A 26,551-nucleotide genomic window follows, 5' to 3' on the forward strand; every position below is an offset into this window, starting at 1 on the left:
TGAGAGACAATGGAGGTGTCTGTAGGCTGGTTAATGAGGAACATGTTGCTTGAGAGAGCAAGGATGGTGGAATAACAGTCATCTGTGTCTAATTCCCACAGGAACTTTCTCTGGTACCCTAATTTCCAGATCGACCTTCCATCTTTGAAAAATCTGGAATCAAAAGTAATGATGAGAAGATGAAACGATGCCTGGTTTATTGCTGAGGCTTGTTGTAATGGTCATAGCAACCTCCCTTCAGCTGGGACCATTACATTGTCGAAGCAGAGTTCAGGTGAAGAGCTAATGTTGTAAATCTCAGTTGAGACTGTGCCCTTCATAAAGATTCTGAGATTGCACCAGTAAGGGAGAGAGCATTCACTGACTCGGAAATCACACTGAGCCAGGCATCACTCAGTGGTCAACCCAGAGAGACACTGGGTCTACAGTCAGAGCCTTGACTAGAACCTTCCATGAACCAAATGGCAAGGGAAGACCAACAGCCCAAAGGATGAATTGTTTGATTTGTTTGAAGTTAGTTTTAATGATTCACTCTGCTGTATGGAGTTAATTTTATCACATTGGCCAGGAGAGATGATTGGCTGGCTAACAGGAAACAGGAAGTGGGTTCACATTAACAAGTGATGTGTCACAGGGAACAGAGCTAGGGAGGAACTGTTTTACAATGTACCAAAATGGATAAAGAAAACTGAAGATGTTGCGATTAACACAAAGATAAGTCAGAGAGTGAGTCATGAAGACAGCTTAAGGGATTGGTGAAGATCTGGCAAATGGAGTACAATGTGGGAAAGTGGGAAACTGTCCATATTAATGAGGAGAATAAATGAGCAGCATGTTATCTGAGTGGTGAGGGATCTGCATATCCTAGAAGCTTGGGAAGTATTCAGAATCAGGAGAGATCAGGGAAGAGTCAGTAGAGAGAAACTGTTCCCATTGGTGGAAGGATCAGGAATCGGACGGCAGAGATTGAATGTGATTGGCAGAAGGAGCAATGGAGGTATCGGGGGATGTGTGTGGATGCAGTGAGTGGTCAGGATGTGGAATGTGCTCCCTGAGAGCGTAGGGAGGAAGTTTCAACCATTACCTGAACTTCCAATTGGGCTGGGTTACAGGCTTACTCCAGGTAACACCCAACTGAGCAATAACAGGGCTTGCTATGGCCCCGTCCTGTACTTAAACTATTCTGTGATTTGAAAATCCTCAGACATTTGGAAAAAGATGTTGATCAATTGACAGCAAAATATCATCCAATCAGCTGGTAGAGATTCAGATCACTCTCTGGTTGGCCATGGATTCCCTGTAGGTGATGAATAGGAAGACTCTGGGATAGAGCAGTAAGCAATGGGAAGTCATGTGATTGGAAACTCCTGTAACGTGTCCAGTCAGAGTTAATAACCTTCACCAGCGCAGGATCGAACTGACCCATCCCATAATAAAGGTGCTCAGTCAGTTTGAGAGCAGGAGGGCAGGTTTTTAACAGCTCCATGAAGCTGAGATTAATCCCACAGCCCTCCCAGCACCAACAACAACAGCAGCAGCAAACAGAAGGGAAACAATCAAACCGAGAATGGGAAAAAACACCGAGGATTTGGGAAAATAGAAGTTGCTTGATTCACCAAATCCCACACTGAACCTTAGAGGCTGGTCCTGATCAAGAAATGAGGGTTTCTTCCTTATCTGATGAAAAGCAGTAAATCGAGCAGCAGACTATGAGGGAGGCAGATGGATCTCCTACCCAGGCATCAGTGTGTAGCCAGGCAGCTGTTAATGTACTCCCCTGCTGACAGGGTGACTAGATTCAGATGCATTAAACTGAGAGGATTTAAACAAGGACTCGCCATGCCTGCTGTGTGACATGTTCCAGAGTATTAACCGACCATTCTCTGTCTGTGGCTCAGCCTCGAACACAGAACAAGCCCGAGGGGTCCTTGTCTCTGCATTTTTCTCTTTTGCAAGTTTTCAGGTAAAGTCCAAACTGTTAGAAATTGTTTGGAATTCACATAGATTTGGTTTGATCCCCATTTCCGATCGTTTCTTTGATCTTGCAGTTGGAAGATCACAAACATCGAAACAAGAAAAGGCAGATGGTATCATTTTTCAAACAGCCACTAATAATCTGGCTGTTCGGAGATCCGAATCAGTCGGTGTGTTTGTTTTACCAATTGTTTGTGTGTTTTTCCGGATTATTCCTGTTGTAAATGAGCAAAGAAAAAACTTACAAAACAGGAAGAATAGCAGGTAGCGAGGCAAGTCCCTTAAAGCAAGGGCCACATCTAAAAGCAGGGAGATCTCACAGTCAGCTGGTGAAGGGTACCTGCATGCTGTCCAAGGTGTTCTGGTCCACGCATTAAAGTAAAAGAAAACATCAGGACACAGATTGACACATCTGGACATACACTGCACAAATACAGGTTCACACACAGTTACAATCAAAGCAGCACACAGAGTGGGTCAGGATTTGTTGTTTTTGAAGATTGAGTCTTCTTCCTCGCCATCAAATCTCTTCCACTGTCTCTACCAGCTGTCTCTCTGTAACAATTTACCATCAGAATCACTGCACTGCTCTATAAGAGAGGACCCACTGTGGGCTGAGGTGGGGAAGCTGGTCAGGGCTCACCCTGTTATGGGCTGGGCCCCGAGTTGGTCTCACACCGATGGGGAAATTTCCCCAGTTAAGTTGGACGGGAGAAAGGGTTGTCACGGCAGTGATCTTGAGAAAAGCCAGTGCAGGCAAGATGGGCCGAATGGCCTCATTCTACACTGTAACTCTTCTGTGCTAACGGTCTAGTAATCAGTCACTGGTCAGGGATTACGTCCATCAGTTAGTGTATGGAAAACAGTAAAACCCATCACAAGTTATGAAGCAAACGCTTGAGGAGTTTGCAGTTTGTAAGCCCCTGGCAGATGAACTGTCACACTCAGACCTTAAAGGTGAAGTCTCTTAAAGGCAAGGGACACATACAACAGGAAGGGGCTAATGTGGGATTCTTATCTGCCAAGTGCAGGATGTTATTTAGACTCATGTCGAGGTCAATCTGCATTGATTATCTTCAGGCCCATTTGAGTTTTAGTGATTCTGCTAGAATTGAATAGAGGCTTTTTGGATTGTCTTGTTGGGTTTGTTCAGTAAACCACCCCCTGCCCAGGAGGGTTCCTCAGTATCAAACACATTGTGCCTGAGACCTGGCATTCAGTAACTGGGAGGTGCAGGGGCGAGGGAGCCCCCTAGAGGCAGCCCCTCGCCCTTACCTTGGACCCTGGGTGCACCCCCAAGTCTCCCTCCCCTCCTCCTCCCTGAATGGTCACCCCTCCACTGCCTTCCTTGGCTGCACTGTCCATGCCTGTGGACTGGGATCACCCACTTGGTGCTGGCCCTCAGCTGTGGGACCTCCACTGCAGCTGGAGGCCCAATGGTGACCAAAGAAGTGCCTGAAGATTCTGTTGCTCCCCACCCCCACCCCCACCATCCCTAACCCCAAACAATGCCAGTTCTCTGACCTTGGGGGGAGGTGGGGAGACATCAGTTAGCCCCACCCTCTCCCCATTTCTTCTTCATGTACTAATCTTCATCTCACCCCAACACCATCTCCCCCCTCCCCCCCACTCTCCTTCCCTCTCTCCCCCCCTCCCCCCACTCTCCTTTCCTCTCTCCCCCCTCCCCCCACTCTCCTTCCCTCTCCCTCTCTCCCCCCTCCCCCCCACTCTCCTTCCCTCTCTCCCCCCTCCCCCCACTCTCCTTCCCTCTCTCCCCCCTCCCCCCACTCTCCTTCCCTCTCTCCCTCCTCCCCCCACTCTCCTTCCCTCTCCCTCTCTCCCCCCTCCCCCCACTCTCCTTCCCTCTCTCCCCCCTCCCCCCACTCTCCTTCCCTCTCTCCCCCTCCCCCACTCTCCTTCCTTCTCCCTCTCTCCCCCCTCCCCCCACTCTCCTTTCCTCTCTCCCCCCCTCCCCCCACTCTCCTTCCCTCTCCCTCTCTCCCCCCTCCCCCCACTCTCCTTCCCTCTCTCCCCCTCCCCCCACTCTCCTTCCCTCTTCCTCTCTCCCCCCTCCCCACACTCCCCTTCCCTCTCTCCCCCCTCCCCACACTCTCCTTCCCTCTCTCCCCCCTCCCCCCCACTCTCCTTCCCTCTCTCCCCCCTCCCCCCACTCTCCCCCCTCCCCCCACTCTCCTTCCCTCTCTCCCCCCTCCCCCACTCTCCTTCCTTCTCCCTCTCTCCCCCCTCCCCCCACTCTCCTTCCCTCTCCCTCTCTCCCCCCTCCCCCGACTCTCCTTTCCTCTCTCCCCCCTCCCCCCACTCTCCTTCCCTCTTCCTCTCTCCCTCCTCCCCACACTCCCCTTCCCTCTCTCCCCCCTCCCCCCACTCTCCTTTCCTCTCTCCCCCCTCCCCCCACTCTCCTTCCCTCTTCCTCTCTCCCTCCTCCCACACTCCCCTTCCCTCTCTCCCCCCTCCCCCCACTCTCCTTCCCTCTCTCCCCCCTCCCCCCACTTTCCTTCCCTCTCTCCCCCTCCCCCCCACTCTCCTTCCCTCTCTCCCCCCTCCCCACACTCCCCTTCCCTCTCTCCCCCCTCCCCACACTCTCCTTCCCTCTCTCCCCCCTCCCCCCCACTCTCCTTCCCTCTCCCTCTCTCCCCCCTCCCCCCACTTTCCTTCCCTCTTCCCCCCTCCCCCCACTCTCCTTCCCTCTCTCCCCCGTCCCCACACTCTCCTTCCCTCTCTCCCCCCCTGTCCTGTTTATCCAGTTTCTGTTTAAACATTAGTGTGACTCCCCTTGCCTACTCTTATGTTGTGGATGTGAATCCCACATACTCCCTGCTCTCTGGATACAGGAGCATTCTCCCCGCCCCACCCCGGATCTATCAGTGTTTTGATTCATTGCCCCCAGGTTCGGTTAAGTGGGACCGTTTTGTCAATGTTCACTAAAACATTGGCGAATGCCCACCTTTCGTTCAGAAAGTGCCTCCAGCCTCTGGATGATGCAGGAGAAGAAAGAATCTGCAGAGGGTTAGAGACGGGCTGAAAGAGTGGTCCAGGAATTTGTCAGATGGATTAGAGTGTGGGGAAATGTGTGCTCCCACACCTTGGCAGGATGCCTAGAGAGAAATCTCATTTCGTCCCACAGGAAAGTGTGGGATCGAGGGATTTGGTGCAGGGGGTGGAATCCTTGTGTGTGAGTCACAAAAATCTAGCTTTGACTTAGAGTGGGGAATAGAGAAGACAAATAGAGAGTTGGTCTTTGTTTTGATGGGAATGGACTTTAAGCCAGGGAGGGTTTCCTAAAACTATTCAAGGCCAGGCCCCGGCTGGACAGGTTCGGGCCCCTTATCCAGAGAAAGGGATACTACCATCGAAAGGCAGCCCAGGGAAGGTTCACTTTGCTGACCCCGGGGATGGAGGGACTGCCTCATGGGGAAAGACTGAGTAGGTTGGGCCTGTTGGAGTTTAACCGAATGACAGGTGATCTTACAGAAATATACAGAACTCTTAGGGACTCGACAGGATGGGATGTGGAAAGGCTGTTTCTCCCTGTGGAAGAGTCGAGGAGCACAGGGCACCATCTCAGAATATGGGGTCAGCCATTGAAGACAGAGATGAAGAGAAATTCCTTCTCTCAGAGTGTGGTGCATCTGCGGGATTCTTTCCTGCAGAGGGCAGTTGGGACTGGGCCATTAAATATATTCATGACTGAGACAGATTTGGACTGAGTACGGGAGTCTGGGTTCCTGGGAAACAGCAGGGATATGGAGTTGATGATGATCAGATCAGCCATGACCTCACTGAATGGTGGGTCTGACTCGATGGGCTGAATGGCCTTACCTCCGCCCCCCCCCTATGTTATACCGTCTTATAATTAAACTCCAATGTCATTCTCAGAGTGAGTCTTTGGACAAGTCTGTCAGGTCAGGAACAGTCGAGACTTGAAGCAGTGACACTATAAACCAATGCGTGATGAGCCTAATGGGGGGACCCAGCTGTTTGGAGGCACCATCAGATGTCCCAGGACACAAGGTCACTCCTGAATGTCATTCAGCTCCCTCTGGCAGGGTGTAGAAAATGAGGGTTTCCTTCGTTTACAATTTGGAGTGAGTTCAGGATAAATAGTGAATCTTCAGGGTGAGCCAAGAATGTTAACGCCCTCCCGAACTCAGACCTGCACAATCTGACCACAACACAACTTTCCCAGAATGATCCAGGGTCAATGATTGATTCCACACAGCATGGAAATATTCAGCACCAGCAGCCCTATTCCCTCACTCTGATAATCATCACATGTCATTGAGCCACACCCAAGCCCTTCAAAGGGGAGGGAGAGAAAGGAAGAGGGAGGAGGGGAAGGGGGGAGGGAGGAGCGAGAGGCGAGCAGATGGCAGGGAGAGATTGGAGAGTAGAATAGGGATGGGACAGGAAGGGAAGGCAGTGAGGAAATTGAGGAATGGGAAGGGGAAGGGGCAGTCTATGTTGTCTGTAAGGTGTTGGGAATGCCTATGACCCAATACTGAGCCTCCAATCATCAGCTCAACCTGAATAGGCCCAAAGAAATACCAGCTGTGTCTGACTCACAAGCAGCAGCTGAGGAATGATGTGTCACATGTGCAGGACTCACTGATACAGCGACAGACTCTCCCTGTTTGTGTGGGAGAGTGGGACTGTTAGTGACAATAGGCCTCTGTACAGAACACCGACTCAGAGGCAACGGACTCAAAATACTCAAAATGTCGGGTAAAAATCAAACAAGCTCAATCAGAAAAGCTGCATGTGGGAAAACTTGGAAAGGGCTGAGGAATAGTCAAGGAGATTGAGATGAAATGCCCAGCTCAGAGACAGCACAAGCACAAGTTACTGTCACATTTGGTGAGTCCATGGTTTAAACCGGTTTAAAACTATCTGATAAAGTTTCACATGACGGTTTGGTTGTGAGAGTTCAGGCTGAGAGCAGATAGAGGCAGTTCTGGTCAGTCGGACAGTGATTGTGTCTCAGTGGGGAATGAAATGGTGATTTCAGGTTGGATCCTTCAGGAAGCAGGCCCTCTCCAGGAGCTGGTTCCTAGCTTCCTGGTTCTGGTTATGGAACCAAGCTGCCTTGGAGAGAGTGACAAAGGTAACCCAGGGTCAACGAGAGTCCACGAGGGGAATGGTGGAGTGTGTCTATATGGCCCCACTCCAGGGGCATGGTCCTCAGTCTCACAAACAATCTGGCTGCAGAGGGAGAAACAGTTCTTTCTTTGGGATTTATATGAGCTTTTGATTTTTTTTATTCATTCATGGGATGAAGGTATCACTGGGTTAGGTCAGTATTTATTGCCCATCCCTAATTGCCCCAGACCCAGAGGGCAGTTAGGGATGCTGTGGGTCTGGAGTCACATGTAGACCAGACCAGGTGTGGACAGTGGTCTCCTTCTCTAAAAGGCATCAATGAACCAGGTGGGATTTTCTGACAATTGACAACAGATTCATGGTCAGCATTAAACTCTTCATTCCAGACTTTTATTCAAATCCCACTATGCACCGTGATTCGAAGCCAGATCCCCAGAACCTGACCTGGGTTTCCGGATTGGCAGGCTGTGAGAATATCGCCAGGTCACTGCCACCCAGCCCCGGGAACAAAGGAGCTCCTCACAGGAAGTTTCTGTTTCTCGGATACCCCAGTGGGGAGACTGGAGAGGGAGATCACACACTCACACACACACACACTCACACACACACACACCCAGACACACACACACACCCAGACACACACACACCCAGACACACACACCCAGACACACACACACACACCCAGACACACACACACACTCACACACACTCTCTCACACACACACACACTCACACACATACACTCACACACATACACTCACACACACACCCAGACACACACACACACACAGACACACACACACACTCTCTCACACACACACACACACTCACACACATACACTCACACACATACACTCACACACACACCCAGACACACACACACCCAGACACACACACACACTCTCTTACACACACACACCCAGACACACACACACACACTCACACACACTCTCTCACACACACACACTCTCTCACACACACACACACTCACACACACACACTCACACACACTCACACACACACCCAGACACACACACCCAGACACACACACCCAGACACACACACCCAGACACACACACACACTCACACTCACACACACCCAGACACACACACACACCCAGACACACACACTCTCACACACACACTCAGACACACACACTCAGACACACACACTCACACACACACACACACACACTCTCACACACACACACTCACACACACACACACTCACACACACCTAGACACACTCTCACATACTCACACACACCCAGACACACACACTCACACACACACACACCCAGACACACACACTCACACACACACACTCACACACACACACTCACACACACGTACCCAGACACACACTCGCACAGACACACACACTCACACCCAGACACACACACTCTCACACACACACTCACACACCCAGACACACACACTCACACACCCAGACACACACACTCACACACACACCCAGACACACACACTCACACAGACACACACACTCACACAGACACACACCTAGACACACACCCAGAGAGACACCCAGACACACACACACCCAGACACACACACACAAACACACACCCAGACACACACACACAAAACCAGACACACACACACCCAGACACACACACACTCACACACACACACTCACATACACTCACACACACACACACACTCCCAGACACACACACTCACACACACACACTCACACACACACACACCCAGACACACACACTCACACACCCAGACACACACACTCACACACACACTCTCTCACACACACCCAGGCACACACACACACACACTCACACACGCACACCTAGACACACACTCACACACACACACCTAGACACACACACACACACACACACACACACACACACTCACACACACACACCCAGACACACCCAGGCACACACTCTCACACACACACACACACACAGACACACATACACACACACACAGACACACACACACAGACACACATACACACACACACAGACACACACACACACCCACACACATACTCACACACACCCAGACACACACACACTCTCACACACACACTCTCACACACACATTCACACACACACAGGCACACACACACCCAGACACACACACACACACTCACACAGACACACACCCAGACACACACACACACAAACACACACCCAGACACACACACACAAAACCAGACACACACACACACCCAGACACTCACACACACATTCACACACACTCACATACACTCACACACACACCCTCTCACACACACACACCCAGACACACACACTCACACACACTCTCTCACACACACTCTCTCACACACACCCAGGCACACACACACACACTCACACACACACACACTCACTGTCTCACACACACACATTCACTCTTTGACACATACACACTCTCACACATACTCTCACTCTCTCACACACACACTCATAATCTCACAGACACACACACTCACTCACACACACTCTCACACACACATACTCTCTCTCACACACACACAATCTCACACACACACACTCTCACACACACACACTCTCACACACACACACACACACACTCGCACACACACATGCATACTCTCTCACACACACTCTCACGCACACATACACTCTCACACTCTCTCACACACACACACTCTCTCTCACACACCCACTCACACACATTCTCACACACTCACTCTCACACACACACTCGCTCTCAGACACACACACTCTCAAACTCAGACTCTCTCACACACACACGCTCTCACACACACACACTCTCTCACACACACACTGTCTCACACACACACTGTCTCACACACACAAACACTGTCTCTCACACACAAACACTGTCACACTCTCACGCTGTCACACTCTCACGCTGTCACACTCACACACACTCACTCACACACACTCTCACACACACATTCACAGACACAGATGCTCTCTCACACACACTCACACACACTCACTGTCTCACACACACACTCACTCTCACGCACACTCACACTCACACACTCACGGACACACACTCACGGACACACACACTCACGGACACTCTCTCACACACACACACTCCCACACACACACTCTCACACTCACATGCACTCTCATACATATACACACACTCTCAGACACACTCTCTCACTCTCACACACACACACATACACACACTCTCTCTCACACACACACACACTCTCTCACACACACACAGACACACACCCTCACACCGTCACTCGCACACACTCTCACACAGACACACACACACTCTCACACACACACGCACACTCTCTCACACACACATGCACACACACATGCACACTCTCTCACACACACACACACTCACACACACACAAACACACACTCACACACAAACACACACTCACACACAAACACACACTCACACACTCTCTCTCACACACACGCTCACACACACACACACACACACTCTCACTCACAGACACACTCACAAACTCTCACACACACTGTCACACATACACTCTCTCAGACACTCTGACACATACATTCACACACACTCACGCATACACACTCACACTCACTCTCATGCACACACACACTCTCTCTCACACAGACACACTCTCTCACACAGACATGCTCTCTCACACACACACTCACTCTCTCTCACACACACACACACTCTCTCACACACGCTCTCACACTCTTTCACACACACTCACTCTCTCACAAACACATACACACACTCTCTCTCACACACACTCATTCTCTCACACAGACACTCACACACACACACTCATTCTCTCACACACTCACACACACACACTCATTCTCTCACACACACACTCTCACACACACTCTCACACAGTCACACACACACTCTCTCTCACACACACACTCTCTCACACAGTCACACACACACACTCTCTCACACATTCTCACACACACATGCACACTCTCTCACACACAGTCTCACACACACACTCACTCTCACACAGACACTCACTCACACACACACACTCATTCTCTCACACAGACACTCACACACACACTCACACACTCATTCTCTCACACAGACACTCACACACACACACTCTCTCACACAGTCACACACACACTCTCTCTCTCACACACACACACTCTCACACATTCTCACACACACATGCACACTCTCTCACACAGTCTCTCACACACACACTCACTCTCACACAGACACTCACACACACACTCTCACACACACATTCTCACATACACACTCTCACACACACTCATACACACACTCACACACATACTCACTCTCTCACACGCACACACACAGGCACTCACACACACAGTCTCTCACACACACAGACACACACTCTCACACAGTCACTCACACACACACTCTCACAGTCACTCACACACACACTCTCACACATACACTCTCTCTCACACACACACACTCTCACTTACAGACACACACTCTCATACACACACACACTGTTACACACACACACACTCTCACACACTCACTCTCTCTCACACACACACACACTCTCTCACACATGCACACGCACACACATTCACACTGTCACAGACACACACTCTCACACACACAAATTCTCACACACTCACACACACAATTTCACTCACACACACAAACTCTCTCTCACAGACACACTCCCACACACACATTCACACTCTCACACTCACTCACACACACTCACTCACACACACATACACACACTCTCTCTCACACACACACTCTCTCACACACACACAGACACACACTCTCACACCGTCACTCACACACACACTCTCACACACACACTCTCTCTCACGCACACACACGTACACTCTCACTCACAGACACACACTCTCATACACACACACACTGTTACACACACACACTCTCACACACCCACACACACTCACTCTCTCACACACACTCTCACACACACACACACTCTCTCACACATGCACACGCACACACATTCACACTGTCACAGACACACACTCTCACACACACAAACTCTCACACACACTCACACACACTCTCTCACACACACAATTTCACTCTCACACACACTCACACACACAAACTCTCTCTCACAGACACACTCTCACACACACATTCACACTCTCACACTCACTCACACACACTCACTCACACACACTCTCTCTCACGCGCACATACACACACTCTCTCTCACACACACTCTCTCACACACACACAGACACACACTCTCACACCGTCACTCACACACACACTCTCACACAGTCTCACACACACACTCTCTCTCACACACTCTCTCACACACACACACGCACACACTCTCACACACACTCTCTCACACACACACACGCACACACTCTCACACACACAGTCTCTCACACACACAAACACACTCACACAAACACACACGCACATACTCTCACTCACAGACACTCAGTCACAGACACACACACACACTCTCACACACTCACACACTGTCACACATACACTCACACACACACACGCACACACGCATACACACTCACACTCACTCTCATGCACACACTCTCTCTCACACAGACACACTCTCTCACACAGACACACTCTCTCACACAGACACTCACTCTCTCTCACACACACACTCTCACACACATACTCTCTCTCTCACACACACACTCTCTGTCTCACACATGCACACTGACACAAACACATACACACTCTCTAACACACACTCACACACACATACACACACACTCTCTCACACACACAGACACACACTCTCACACAGTCACTCATACACACACTCTCACACAGTCACTCACACACACACTCTCACACACACACGCACACTCTCTCACACACACACTCTCTCTCACGCACACACACGCACACTCTCACTCACAGACACACACTCTCATACACACACACATACACTGTCACACACACACACTCTCACACACCCACACACACTCACTCTTTCACACACACACTCTCTCACACACACTTTCACACACACACACACTCTCACACACACACACTCTCACACATGCACACGCACACACATTCACACTGTCACAGACACACACTCTCTCAGACACACACTCTCACACACACACACATTCACTCTCACACACACACATTCACTTTCACACACACACTCACACTCTCTCTCTCACAGACACACTCTCACACACACATTCACACTCTCACACTCTCTCACACAGACACACTCACACACACACTCTCTCACACACTCAATCTCTCACACACTCACTCTCTCACACACACACACATACACACGCACTCTCACACACAGTCTCTCACACACACAGACACACACTCTCACACAGTCGCTCACACACACTCTCTCACACACACACGCACACTCTCACACACTCACTCTCTCAAACACTCACTCTCTCACGCACACACACATACACACGCACTCTCACACACAGTCTCTCACACACACAGACACACACTCTCACACAGTCACTCACACACACTCTCTCACACACACACGCACACTCTCTCACACACACACTCTCTCTCACGCACACACACGCACACTCTCACTCACAGACACACACTCTCATACACACACACTCTGTCACACACACACTCTCACACACCCACACACACTCACTCTCTCACACACAAACTCTCACACACACTCACACACTCTCACACACACAAACTCTCACACACACTCACACACTCTCACACATATGCATTCACTCTCACACACACACTCACACACACACACACTCTCTCACATTCACACTCACACACATTCACACTCTCACACTCTCTCACACACAGACACACTCACACACTCTCTCACACACACACACTCTCTCACACACAGACACACACTCTCACACCGTCACTCACACACACACTCTCACACAGTCTCACACACACACTCTCTCACACACACTCTCTCACACACACACACACTCTCTCACACACACACACGCACACACACACACACTCTCTCTCACAATCACACTCACAGACACACACTCACACAAACACACACGCACACACTCTCACTCACACACACACTCTCACACACTCACACACACACTGTCACACATACACTCACACACACTCACACTCTCACACTCTCACACACACACTCTCTCTCTCACACACACAAACTCACACTCACACAGACACACACTCTCACACTGTCACTCACACACACACTCTCACACAGTCACACACACTCACACACACACACTCTCGCACACTCTCTCACACACACAGTCTCTCTAACACTCACACACTCACTCTCTCACAAACACATTCACACTCTCTCTCACACACACTCACACACACACTCATTCTCTCACACAGACACTCACACACACACACACACACACTCATTCTCTCACACACACTCACACACTCACACACTCATTCTCTCACACAGACACATACACACACTCACACACTCACTCTCTCACAGTCACTCACACACACACTCTCACACAGTCACACACACTCTCTCTCACACACACACTCTCACACACACATGCACACTCTCTCACACACAGTCTCACACACACACTCACTCTCTCACACACACGCACTCACACACACAATCTCTCTCACACACACGCAGACTCTCTCACACACACACGCACACACTCTCACTCACACACACTCTGTCACACACACACTCTCACACACCCACACACACTCACTCTCTCACACACAAACTCTCACACACACTCACACACTCTCACACACACAAACTCTCACACACACTCACACACTCTCACACATATGCATTCACACTCACACGCACACACACTCTCTCACATTCACACTCACACACATTCACACTCTCACACTCTCTCACACACAGACACACTCACACACTCTCTCTCACACACACACTCTCTCACACACACAGACACACACTCTCACACCGTCACTCACACACACACTCTCACACAGTCTCACACACACACTCTCTCACACACACTCTCTCACACACACACACTCTCTCACACACACACACGCACACTCTCTCTCACTATCACACTCACAGACACACACTCACACAAACACACACGCACACACTCTCACTCACACACACACTCTCACACACACACACACACACTGTCACACATACACTCACACACACTCACGCACACACGCATACACACTCACACTCACTCTCATGCACACACAGTCTCTCTCTCACACAGACACACTCTCTCATACAGACACACTCTCTCACACACACACACACTCTCTCTCTCACACACTCACTCTCTCACACACACTCTCACACTTTTTCACACACACTCACACTCTCACACTCTCACACACACACTCTTTCTCTCACACACACACAAACTCACACTCACACAGACACACACTCTCACACTGTCACTCACACACACACTCTCACACAGTCACACACACTCTCACACACACACACTCTCACACACACACACTCTCGCACACACACACACGCACACTCTCTCACACACACAGTCTCTCTAACACACACACTCTCACACACTCACTCTCTCACAAACACATACACACTCTCTCACACACACTCACACACACACTCATTCTCTCACACAGACACTCACACACACACACACTCATTTTCTCACACACACTCACACACTCATTCTCTCACACAGACACTCACACACACACTCACACACACTCACTCTCTCACAGTCACTCACACACACACTCTCACACAGTCACACACACTCTCTCTCACACACACACACTCTCACACACACATGCACACTCTCTCACACACAGTCTCACACACACACTCACTCTCACACAGACACTCACACACACACTCACTCTCACACAGACACTCACACACACACACACTCACTCTCTCACACACACGCACTCACACACACAGTCTCTCATACATACAGACTCTCTCACACACACAGACTCTCTCACACACACACGCACACACTCTCACTCACAGACGCACAGTCTCACACACACACTCACATACACTGTCACACACACAAACTCCCACACACACACACACAGTCACAGACACTCTCACATATACACACTCTCCCACACACACGCACACTTTCTCACACGCACACGCACACACTCTCACTCACAGACACACTCACAGACACACTCACACACTCACTCTCTCACAGACACACGCTCACATACACACACTGTCACACACACACTATCACACACACACACTCACTCTCACACACACACTCACTCTCTCACACACTCTCGCACACAATCACACACACTGTTACACACACACTCTCTCACACACCCACACGCACGCACACACACTCTCACGCTCACACACACACACTCACAGACACACACACACTCACACACTCTCTCTCACACATACACACTCTCTCACACACACACACTCACACTCTCTAACACACACACTCACTCTCTCACACACGTACACACACTCACACAGTCTATCACACACACACTCTCTCACACGCACACACACTCTCATACATACATACATACACACACCCACACACACACACACACACACACACAAACACACACAGAGGTAACAGAGACAGACAGCTCTCTCTGACCCGGGGAGGTGGGGGGGGGTGGGGTGGTGGATGAGGTGCAGGGATGACTCAGAGGGGGAGAGTTGGTGTGGGCAGTGGGTCAGCTGGAAGCTGTCTCTGAAGGACAGCTATGACAGAAGTGAAGCCAGATAGGGAGCTGCCTGGCGTCACCCACTGACACTGAGCTCAGCGCAGGTTCTGAGCTGCAGGAAATGAGAATGACAGAATTGTTGCACGGAGGCTCTTCGGCCTGTTGGGTCAGCATCGACTCCCCAAACCTCCTTCCAAATTCATTCGTGAGATGTGGGTCTCACTGGCTGGGCCCAGTATTTATTGCCCGTCCCTAGTTGCCCCTTGAGAAGGTGGGGGGTGAGCTGCCTTCTTGACCCGCTGCAGTCCATGTGCTGTGGGTAGACCCACAATGCCCTGAGGGAGGGAATCCCAGGATTCTGACCAGTGACAGTGAAGGAACGGTGAGATATTTCCAAGTCAGGATGGTGAGGGGCTCTGAGGGGAACTTGCAGGGGGTGGTGTTCCCATGTATCTGCTGCCCCTTGTTCTTGTGGTCATGGGTTTGGAAAGTGAGCATCATGACACTGTACCACTGACCTGCTTTCTCCCTGTCTGTCTGCACATTGCTTCTGTCAAATAGCCACAGCCTCTTGAAAGCTTTGACCAAAACTGCTGAGGCTGATCCCCGTAGGATCACACCAACTGACCCAAACAGCAAGGGAGGATTGGAAAAATCACAGTGGCTCGGGGGGGGGATTGAGTGAGTAAAGTCAGCTCCCCCTCGCTGTCACTGTCCCACAGTAAGCTCTGCACCCCAACACTCTCTTGCTCTGTCCCTCTCACATTCTCTCTGTGTCTCTCTCTCTCGCTCTGTCCCTCTCACATTCTCTCTCTCTCCAATTCTGTCTCTCTCCCTGTATCTCTCGGTCTCCCTCTGTCCCTCTCTTTATCTGTCTCTCTCTCTCTCTCTCTGCTTCGCCCTCTATATCTCCCTCAGTCTCTCTCGGTGTCTGTCTCTCTCTCTCTCTATGTCTCTTTCTCTTGCTCTCCTCCCCCCTCCCCAAACCTCACTCCCTCTCTGTGATGTCTGTAAATTTCCTGGTGTTGGTGTTGGGAATGCAGGAAGTGAGATTTGGGAAGCAACTGCATTGTCCTGGTGGGAACTACTGTTCCATGTGGAGGAGAGTACAGAGGGTTATAAAAACAAGGATAAGAATTGAAAAATTAAATTGTTGTCAGAATGGGGGTGGGGGGGGGGAGGGCACGTTGGTGAATAAGCTTAAACCTGCCGGGGTTTTGTGGAGGTGGGGTGGGGTTAAGACATGGATGGTGGTGTTTCAAATGAGCTGAGGTTTGGAGCCAGGAGTGTGTGCCAGGGGTTGGCGGGGGCGGGGAGTTAAGGAGCGTCCCAGTCTCAAAGCAGTGAGGAATCCACGAGGATGTCGTCAGCAGCAGCTGACCCTGAGACGAGGAGATGCAGGAGGTTCCAGGAAAGAGGAGGACTTTCCAATGAATGTGGTCATTAACGTTGTGCCCTGAGCTGAGACTTAGCTCAATGTCACCTGTTTGTCAGGGAGATGGAGGAAATGAAGAGAACCAGGGGCCTTGGTGAGGACTAATCCCAAAGGAATTGAAACCTCTCAGAAACAAACATCATCATCACAGCCATTTTCAGATGAAAATGACAAAGAATAATTCGATTTCAAAGACTTGGACGCCCCAAATCTAATTTTATCAGAGGTTACAGTGAATTATTTACTCATCAGAAATGTGGCCATTTCACCCATTGTGCCTGTGCTGGCTCTTTGAAAGAGTCATCATTCAATTAATTTGGAAAGAGGCATAGCAGACTTGAAATGTCAACTCTGTTTCTCTCTCCACAGAGCCTGCCAGACCTGCTGAGTTTCTCCAGCACTGTCAGTTTTTTCCCCAGTTAATCCCAATCTCTTTGACCTGTGCCCTTCCCTTGACCCTGCCTGATTTTCTTGCTTCACGCATTTCCCCAAATCCCTGGAGAAAGTTATTTTTCCAAAATATAATTTTTTGTCTGACAATACTGGAATGGAAAGTCATCTCATCAGTTCTGATACATAGTGCTTTCCATGCTCCGTAAACCAATTTATATTCAACATCATTCGGAGCCTGGCGTGCTGTTAGAATGAAGAGGATTTTGTTTCTGACTGGAAGTGAAACATTAGGCAGGATGAGTTTTGTCCATTCCCATGTTCCTGAGGCTGAGATCACTCCCAGCACCAAACAGATCCCTCCACAAACCTGCTGTGGTTTATTCACCCACACACTTCCAGAACCTCACCGTCTACATGACTCTGTCCGTGTTTGTGATCTAACTATAACGTCCCTGGACAAAGCAGCACAGCCATTATCGATGCTCAGATCTCATCAGACATGAAAAAAAAACAACAACACCAAGAATGATTGGGGATGTTTGCAATCCATTGCTGATTATCTGGAATATTATGCTCACCTCTAGCAGTAATACAGCTCCTTCATGCTCCTTTTTAGCTTCAACCTGAGCCTGTACCAACAGGTAAAGGAAACACCTGTTTTAATACATGTTCACAAATACAAATAAACATCACTTTGTTCAGGAAAAGCCCATTCAGCCCATCAAATCACTTCCACCATTGAATGGACAGTACCTCAACTCCATATGCTCACTGCCTGGCTGTATCCCTTGACAATATGAACATTGGCTGCAGTATTTCAGATGGAGGGAGAGGAGTTAGCAATCAGGTACCAGTTTTAATTTAGCAGTGAGTGAGTTATTGGAAGGAGCCTATCACCAAGATCAGAGAGACTGGGTACACGGGCTACACTCATCTGATTACTTTTCCCTCACCCCCCCCAGCCCCCCCTCACACCTTCAGCATCAATACCACCTTGCCCCAGCTGTGAGGAAGGGTTCATTCTGTCTCTATCTCTCTCTCTCTCTCTCTCTCAAAGATGCTGCCAGATGTGCTGAGTTTCTCCAGCGTTCTCCATGTCTGTAATGTGGTCGAGACTGACAGGGGAATCAGTGAACACAAGGGGATGGGGCACTGACTGGGTCCAGTCCAACTTCAGAGGGGTAACACGGTGAAAGAATTAAACATTTTGGGTGGGGGCCAGGTATGAACAGCCAGATCTGACCGGGTAGAGGGGCAAGCTCAGGTTTCCAAACTGAGAGCGGGTATGTTGTGAGAGACACAGGCAACTGGTTCTTCTGAGATCACCCCTGGGTGAACATGCTGCCACTCACCCATCTTGGTCATACTAGCCCCTAGGGCTTACTGGTGTCAATGAGTGAAGGACTGACCCAGCAGAACACGCACATCCCTGAGCAACAACCAAGCAGAGGTAGACTGGACTGGTTCTTTCATTGGAGCAGTTTGTCTTTTCCACAATGTTGGAGTCGAGAGTGTGGTGCTGGAAAAGCACGGCCGGTCAGGCAGCATCTGAGGAGCAGGAAAATCAACGTTTCGGGCAAAAGCCCGTCATCAGGAATGTTCCCTGGATCATGTATGATTCCAATTCAACTCTGTTCAGGAAAGGCTCAAATACTTCCCTCCTGAGGAACTCAATTTCTCACAATCTACCCTTCAAATCCGGTTACTAGTAAAGATCACAGCTGACCCTGGCTTAAGGCTGGTTAACAATATTAACACTTGGTTAAAGACTTTGTTATGTCCTCAGAGACAGTACCCAGGCCTCAGGCCTCAGGCCTCAGCAATCTGTACACTGTCCAACTGACAAACGTCAAACAGGAATGGATGAGCTTCCCTCAGATAATATTGAAATGACTCTAAGGTTGGAGCTAGTCCAAACCCTCCGAGTTAACCCTTTCAGCTCAACTGCCCTCTACTACAGTGATGTAGCAGCTGTCCCCTTCCCCTTTCCGCTAGTGGGTGGCACGGTGGCACAGTGGTTAGCACTGCTGCCTCACAGCACCAGGGACCCGGGTTCACTTCCCGCCTCAGGTAACTGACTGTGTGGAGTTTGCACATTCTCCCCGTGTCTGCGTGGGTTTCCTCCGGGTGCTACGGTTTCCTCCCACAGTCCAAAGATGTGCAGGTCAGGTGAATTGGCCATGCTAAAATTGCCCGTAGTGTTAGGTAAGGGGTAGATGTAGGGGTATGGGTGGGTTGCGCTTCGGCGGGTGCGGTGTGGACTTGTTGGGCCGAAGGGCCTGTTTCCACACTGTAAAGTAATCTAATCTAAAAAATCTAATCTGTCTCAAACTGTGCCTGATCGCAGTGAGCTCAGGTCTGCGCTCTGTAAACGGGTGGGTGAGTTTAGCCTTGGGGTGGGGAAGCAGTGTTGATTCACCAGGAAGATACTGGCATTAAAGGGATTAAATGATCATTTTATGTAGATCATAATCCCTTGAATTTTGGAGGTTAACCAGTGAGGGTATTGAGGTGTTTAAAATGTTTAACCAGATTTGAAGGAGACATTGTGAAAAACTGGGCCCCTCAGCAGGGACTTATTTCAATCGTTGTACAGGAATAATGGATGGTCCATGGTACATTCCGGAACAGGCAAGCTGCCCAAATGACTGAGGCCTTGGATTTAGGGAGGGAAAGGGGAGGAGGAGAGTGGGGGAGTGGTGGTGTTGGGGAGAGGGGAGAGGGGGAAAGGGGAAGTGGGAGGTGGTTTAGGGAGGGAGTTCCAGAGTTCAGGACCCAGGCCCAGGGTCTGACCCACCCCTACACTGATCCTTCCTGGCCCCAGGCTCCAGGGTCTGACACACCCCCACACTGTCCCAGGGTCTGACCCACCCCCACACTGTCCCAGGCCCAGGCCCAGGGTCTGATCCACGCCTACACTGCCCCAGGCCCCAGGCTCCAGGGTCTGACACACCCCCACACTGTCCCAGGGTCTGACCCACCCCCACACTGTCCCAGGCCCAGGCCCAGGGTCTGATCCACGCCTACACTGCCCCAGGCCCCAGGCTCCAGGCCCCAGGTCCCAGGCCCCAGGCTCCAGCGTCTCACCCACCCTCACACTGCCCCAGGCCCCAGGGTCTGACCCATCCCCACACTGATCCTCCCAGGGCCCAGGATCCAGGGCCTGGGTCTGACCCACCCCATGCTGCACCCACCCCCCCACCGCCGGCACAGGTGTGACCCACCCCCACACTGCCCTCCCCCCCCAGGCCCAGGTGTGATCCACCCCACACTGCCCCCCCCCCAGGCCCAGGTGTGATCCACCCCACACTGCCCCCCCCCTCCCCCAGGCCCAGGTGTGACCCACCCCCACACTGCCACCCCCCCAGGCCCAGGTGTGCCTCACCCTCCGAAGGAGCTCGATCTCTTGCTGCTTGCTCTTGAGAACGGCGAGAGCCTCCACATGCTCCAACTCCAACTGTTGGCGACGACCAGCAGCTTCACGCATATGCTGCAGTACAAGGGAAAGGAGGACATCAGGAATGGCCACGGTTTAAACCAGGATCCCAGAAACAGGGAGAGAGAGAGAGAGAGAGAGAGAGAGAGAGAGAGTGAGTGGGAGAGAGAGTGGGAGAGAGCAAGAGAGTGTGACAGAGAGTGAGGGAGTCAGTGTGAGAGAGAGAGTGACAGAGAGTGAGACAGGGAGACTGTGAGAGAGACAGAGAGAGAGAGAGTGAGGGAGACAGTATGAGAGAGAGTGAGACAGGGAGACAGTATGAGAGAGAGTGAGACAGAGAGTGTGATGGAGAGAATATTGGGGAGAGTGTGTGAGGAGAAGAGAGCAAGAGAGAGTGACAGAGAGTGAAAGAGAGAGTGCGAGAGAGAGAGTGACAGAGAGTGAAAGAGAGAGTGCGAGAGAGAGCGTGGCAGAGTATGGGGAGAGAGAGGGACAGGGTGTGGGGGGAGAGAGAGGGACAGAGTGTGGGGGGAGAGAGAGTGACAGAGTGTGGGGGGGGGGAGAGAGAGGGACAGAGTGTGGGGGGAGAGAGAGAGAGAGAGCGCACACAGAGGCGAGGATGAGAGAGTGAGTGAACACCGTGCAGGTATGACCCCAATGTCGATCAGTCCCCTGTCCATCCAGTTGACTGAGTGATGTCCCTATTCCACTCGCTCCAGCCTATTGGCCATGTGGGATTTTAGCTGCTATGCTTTGAGCCCTAAGAGCCTCTCTCCCTAAAACCCTCCATCTCAACGTCCAGACACTCCCTCAAACCTACCTCTGAAATCCCCTCCCCAACAGCCACCCTCTCCATCTTTGTGAAGCAGCATGGACGTTTTACGGTGTTAAAGGTGCCAAATAAATCCCAGTTGCAATGAACACTGCCCTGGATCACAGCCCAGAGGACAGAATAATAAACAACTGTTTGAATGATGTTCCGAGCAGGACTGATGAGCTGTAATTATTAACGTTCCCTCACGGACAGGCAGCCAGACTCCGACAATCATTTCCCAACAGATTCCAGAATCATGAATTAAGGGGAACGTACCTAGATCATCCCAGCAACACCAGCACACCTTCCCAACACCAGAACACCTTCCCAACACCAGCACACCTTCCCAATACCAGCACACCTTCCCAATACTAGCACACCAACACCAGCACACTTTCCCAATACCAGCATATCAACACCAGCACACCTTCCCAACACCAGCACACTTTCCCAACACCAGCACACCTTCACAATACCAGCACACCTTCCCAATACCAGCACACCAACACCAGCAGACCTTCCCAACACCAGCACACCTTCCCAATACCAGCACATCAACACCAGCACACTTTCCCAACACCAGCACACTTTCCCAACACCAGCACTTTCCCAATACTAGCACACCAACACCAGGACACCTTCCCAATACCAGCACACTTTCCCAATACCAGCACACCAACACCAGCACACTTTCCCAACACCAGCACACCTTCCCACTACCAGCACACCTTCCCACTACCAGCACACCAACACCAGCACACCTTCCCAACACCAGCACACCAACACCAGCAAACCTTCCCAATACCAGCACACCAACACCAGCACACCTTCCCAACACCAGCACACTTTCCCAATACCAGCACACCAACACCAGCACACTTTCCCAACACCAGCACACCTTCCCACTACCAGCACACCAACACCAGCACACCTTCCCAATACCAGCACACCAACACCAGCACACTTTCCCAATACCAGCACACCAACACCAGCACACCTTCCAATAGCACCACACCTTCCTCCAGGTGCTCTGGTTTCCTCCCACGGTCCAAAGATGTGCAGGTTAGGGTGGGTTGGCCATGTTAAATTGTCCCATAGTGTCCAGGGATATGTAGGTTAGGTGCATTAGTCAGTGGAAAATATAGGGGAATGGGTCTGGGTAGGTTACTCTTCAGAGGGTCACTGTGGACTAGTTGGGTTGAAGGGCCTGTTTCCCCATTGTAGGGAATCTATAGTCTCTGAGCATGTACTCTGGGTGGAGAATTTCAATGTCTGAGCACTCACAGTAAGACAGATGGCTCAATGGCCTACTCTGTGCTGTATGATCTGATGACTGTGGATGTTGTCTACATGGATTTTGATAAGGCTTTTGACAAGATCCCTCAGTAGGCTCATCCAGAAGGATCCCAGAAACAGGGGAGAGAGAGAGAGAGAGAGTGGGAGAGAGCAAGAGAGTGTGACAGAGAGTGAGGGAGACAGTGTGAGAGAGAGAGTGACAGAGAGTGAGAGAGGGAGACTGTGGTGACTTGGCTGCATGGATTCAGTATTGGCTTGCCCATAGAAGGCAGAGGGTAGTGATGGTAGGGTGTTTTTCAGCTGGAGGTCCGTGACGAGTGGTGTTCCACAGGGATCTGCATTGGGATCCCTGCTGTTAGATATATATGTATAGAAATGACTTGGATAAAGATGTAGATGTGTGGCTTAGTAAGTTTGCAGACAATACAAAGATGGGTGGAGTTGTGGATTGTGTAGGAGGGATTGGTATCAGTTGGAGATATGGGTGGAGAAATGGCAGATGGCATTTAATCCATGTAAATGTGAGGTGCTGCACTTTGGGAGATCAAATGTTAAGGAAAAATATATACAGTTAATGGCAGGACCCTGAACAGAATTGATGTACAGAGGGATCTTGGGGTTCAAGTCCATAGCTCCTTGAAAGTGGTTACGCAGGTAGATAGGGTAGGAAAGGAGGTTTAAGGTGTGCCTGTCTTTACTGGTCAGGGAATTGAGTACAAGAGTCAGGATGTCCTGTTACAGCTTTATAAGTCTTTGGTTCGGCCACACTTAGAGTATTGTGCTCAATTCTGGTCACCACATTATAGGAAGGATGTGGAGGCTTTGGAGAGGGAGTAGAAGAGGTTTCCCAGGATGCTGCCTGGATTAGAGGGAATGAGCTACAAGGAGAGGCTGGAAAAACTCAGGTTGTTTTCTCTGGAGTAACGGAGGCTGAGGGGAGACTTGATCGAAGGTTATAAAATTATGTGATACATAGGTAGGGTTTTTCCCAGAGTTGAAATGTTTAATACTGGGGGGAAGGGAGCATGCATTTAAGGTGAGAGGGAGAAAGTTCAAAGGAGCCGTGAGGGGCAAGTTTTGACCCAGAAGGTGATAGGAGTCTGGAACAGGCTGCCAGGGATGGAGGTGGAGGCAGATAGGGGCGACGAAGGGACTTTTAGATAAACACATAGATATACAAGGAATGTAGGGATATGGACCAAGGGTAGGCAGAAGGGATTAGTTTAATTTGGCGTCAGGTTTGGCACATGTTGGGCCGAAGGGCCTGTTCCTGTGCTGTACTGTTCCATGTTCTATGAATACAGGGAAAGCAGTGGCTTTGTGTTAGCTGCTGGGAATGAACGGGGCTCCATGTGATACTGATGCTTGCTGTTTCCAGTGACTGGTCTCACTTCCGAAGAAACTAATTAAATGTTTGGAATGATGTTGAATGTTAGTGAACCTGTCACATTGTATAGGAGCCTGCAGTGGCTGCAGTTAAAATAGAAACTGGTTACAACAATTTTAGGAATGTAATTAGACTAGGGAGACGTCAAATATCACTTCACACAGAGTCCAGAATAGCAGGAGCTTAACTGAGGCCTGGTGTCCGAAATCTGGTTACAAAATGGAGGGCAACAAACAACATTATCATTGGCTTGCCTGATGACCTTACAGTTATCATTTCCAGAATTGTCCTCAATCCTCCAGGTACTTACACATCTATTCATTTGGAATTGTTTCCGAGGGTGAGCCTCTCTGGCACGGACACCATTTCTCCTGCTCCCCCCACCCTCCATCAACAAACAGAGATGCTAGCAGCGGCGGCCATCTTGAATAGGGGCCAGTCATTGAGAAAACCATGAGCAAAACTCAGGGATGAAAATCATGTGTTTTTCTTTTAAATTAATAATTTAGTGAAGTAAAAGAATCTGTGATGGTTGACAAGAGGAGCAACGCCTGCTTATTATCTGGTTGTTGTGGTTCTGTTCGCCGAGCTGGGAATTTGTGTTGCAGACGTTTCGTCCCCTGTCTAGGTGACATCCTCAGTGCTTGGGAGCCTCCTGTGAAGTGCTTCTGTGATGTTTCCTCCGGCATTTATAGTGGTTTGTCTCTGCCGCTTCCGGTTGTCAGTTCGAGCTGTCCGCCGCAGTGGCCGGTTTATTGGGTCCAGGTCGATGTGTTTGTTGATAGAGTCTGTGGATGAGTGCCATGTCTCCAGGAATTCCCTGGCTGTTCTCTGTTTGGCTTGTCCTATAATAGTAGTGTTGTCCCAGTCGAACTCATGTTGCTTGTCATCTGAGTGTGTGGCAGTGGCACACTAGAGGCATGGCACTCATCCACAGATTCAATCAATAAGCTCATCGACCTGGACCCAATATACCGACCACTGCAGCGTACAGCTGGAACTGACAACCGGAAGCGGCAGAGACATACCACTATAAATGCCGGAGGAAACATCACAGAAGCGCTTCACAGG

At 50.4% G+C, this 26,551-nt stretch overlaps 1 protein-coding gene across 13 annotated transcripts in view; it reads right to left on the reverse strand.

Annotated features, from left to right (window-relative positions):
- rimbp2b (RIMS binding protein 2b) overlaps positions 1-26,551 on the reverse strand; it is a 389,940-nt gene that overhangs the window by 135,114 nt on the left and 228,275 nt on the right. For 8 of the 13 annotated variants that reach the window (XM_072587662.1, XM_072587666.1, XM_072587657.1 and 5 more), the window contains 3 exons: positions 21,933-22,037; positions 19,126-19,176; positions 2,315-2,335 (listed from right to left, as the gene is read on the reverse strand). In XM_072587662.1, coding sequence (XP_072443763.1) covers positions 2,315-2,335; positions 19,126-19,176; positions 21,933-22,037 — 177 coding nt within the window. The remainder of the gene's footprint in view (positions 1-2,314; positions 2,336-19,125; positions 19,177-21,932; positions 22,038-26,551) is intronic. The other 5 variants (XM_072587667.1, XM_072587660.1, XM_072587658.1 and 2 more) reach the window with 1 other exon arrangement.

Source organism: Chiloscyllium punctatum, chromosome 17 (genome assembly GCF_047496795.1).
Source record: "Chiloscyllium punctatum isolate Juve2018m chromosome 17, sChiPun1.3, whole genome shotgun sequence".
Taxonomy (NCBI): domain Eukaryota; kingdom Metazoa; phylum Chordata; class Chondrichthyes; order Orectolobiformes; family Hemiscylliidae; genus Chiloscyllium; species Chiloscyllium punctatum.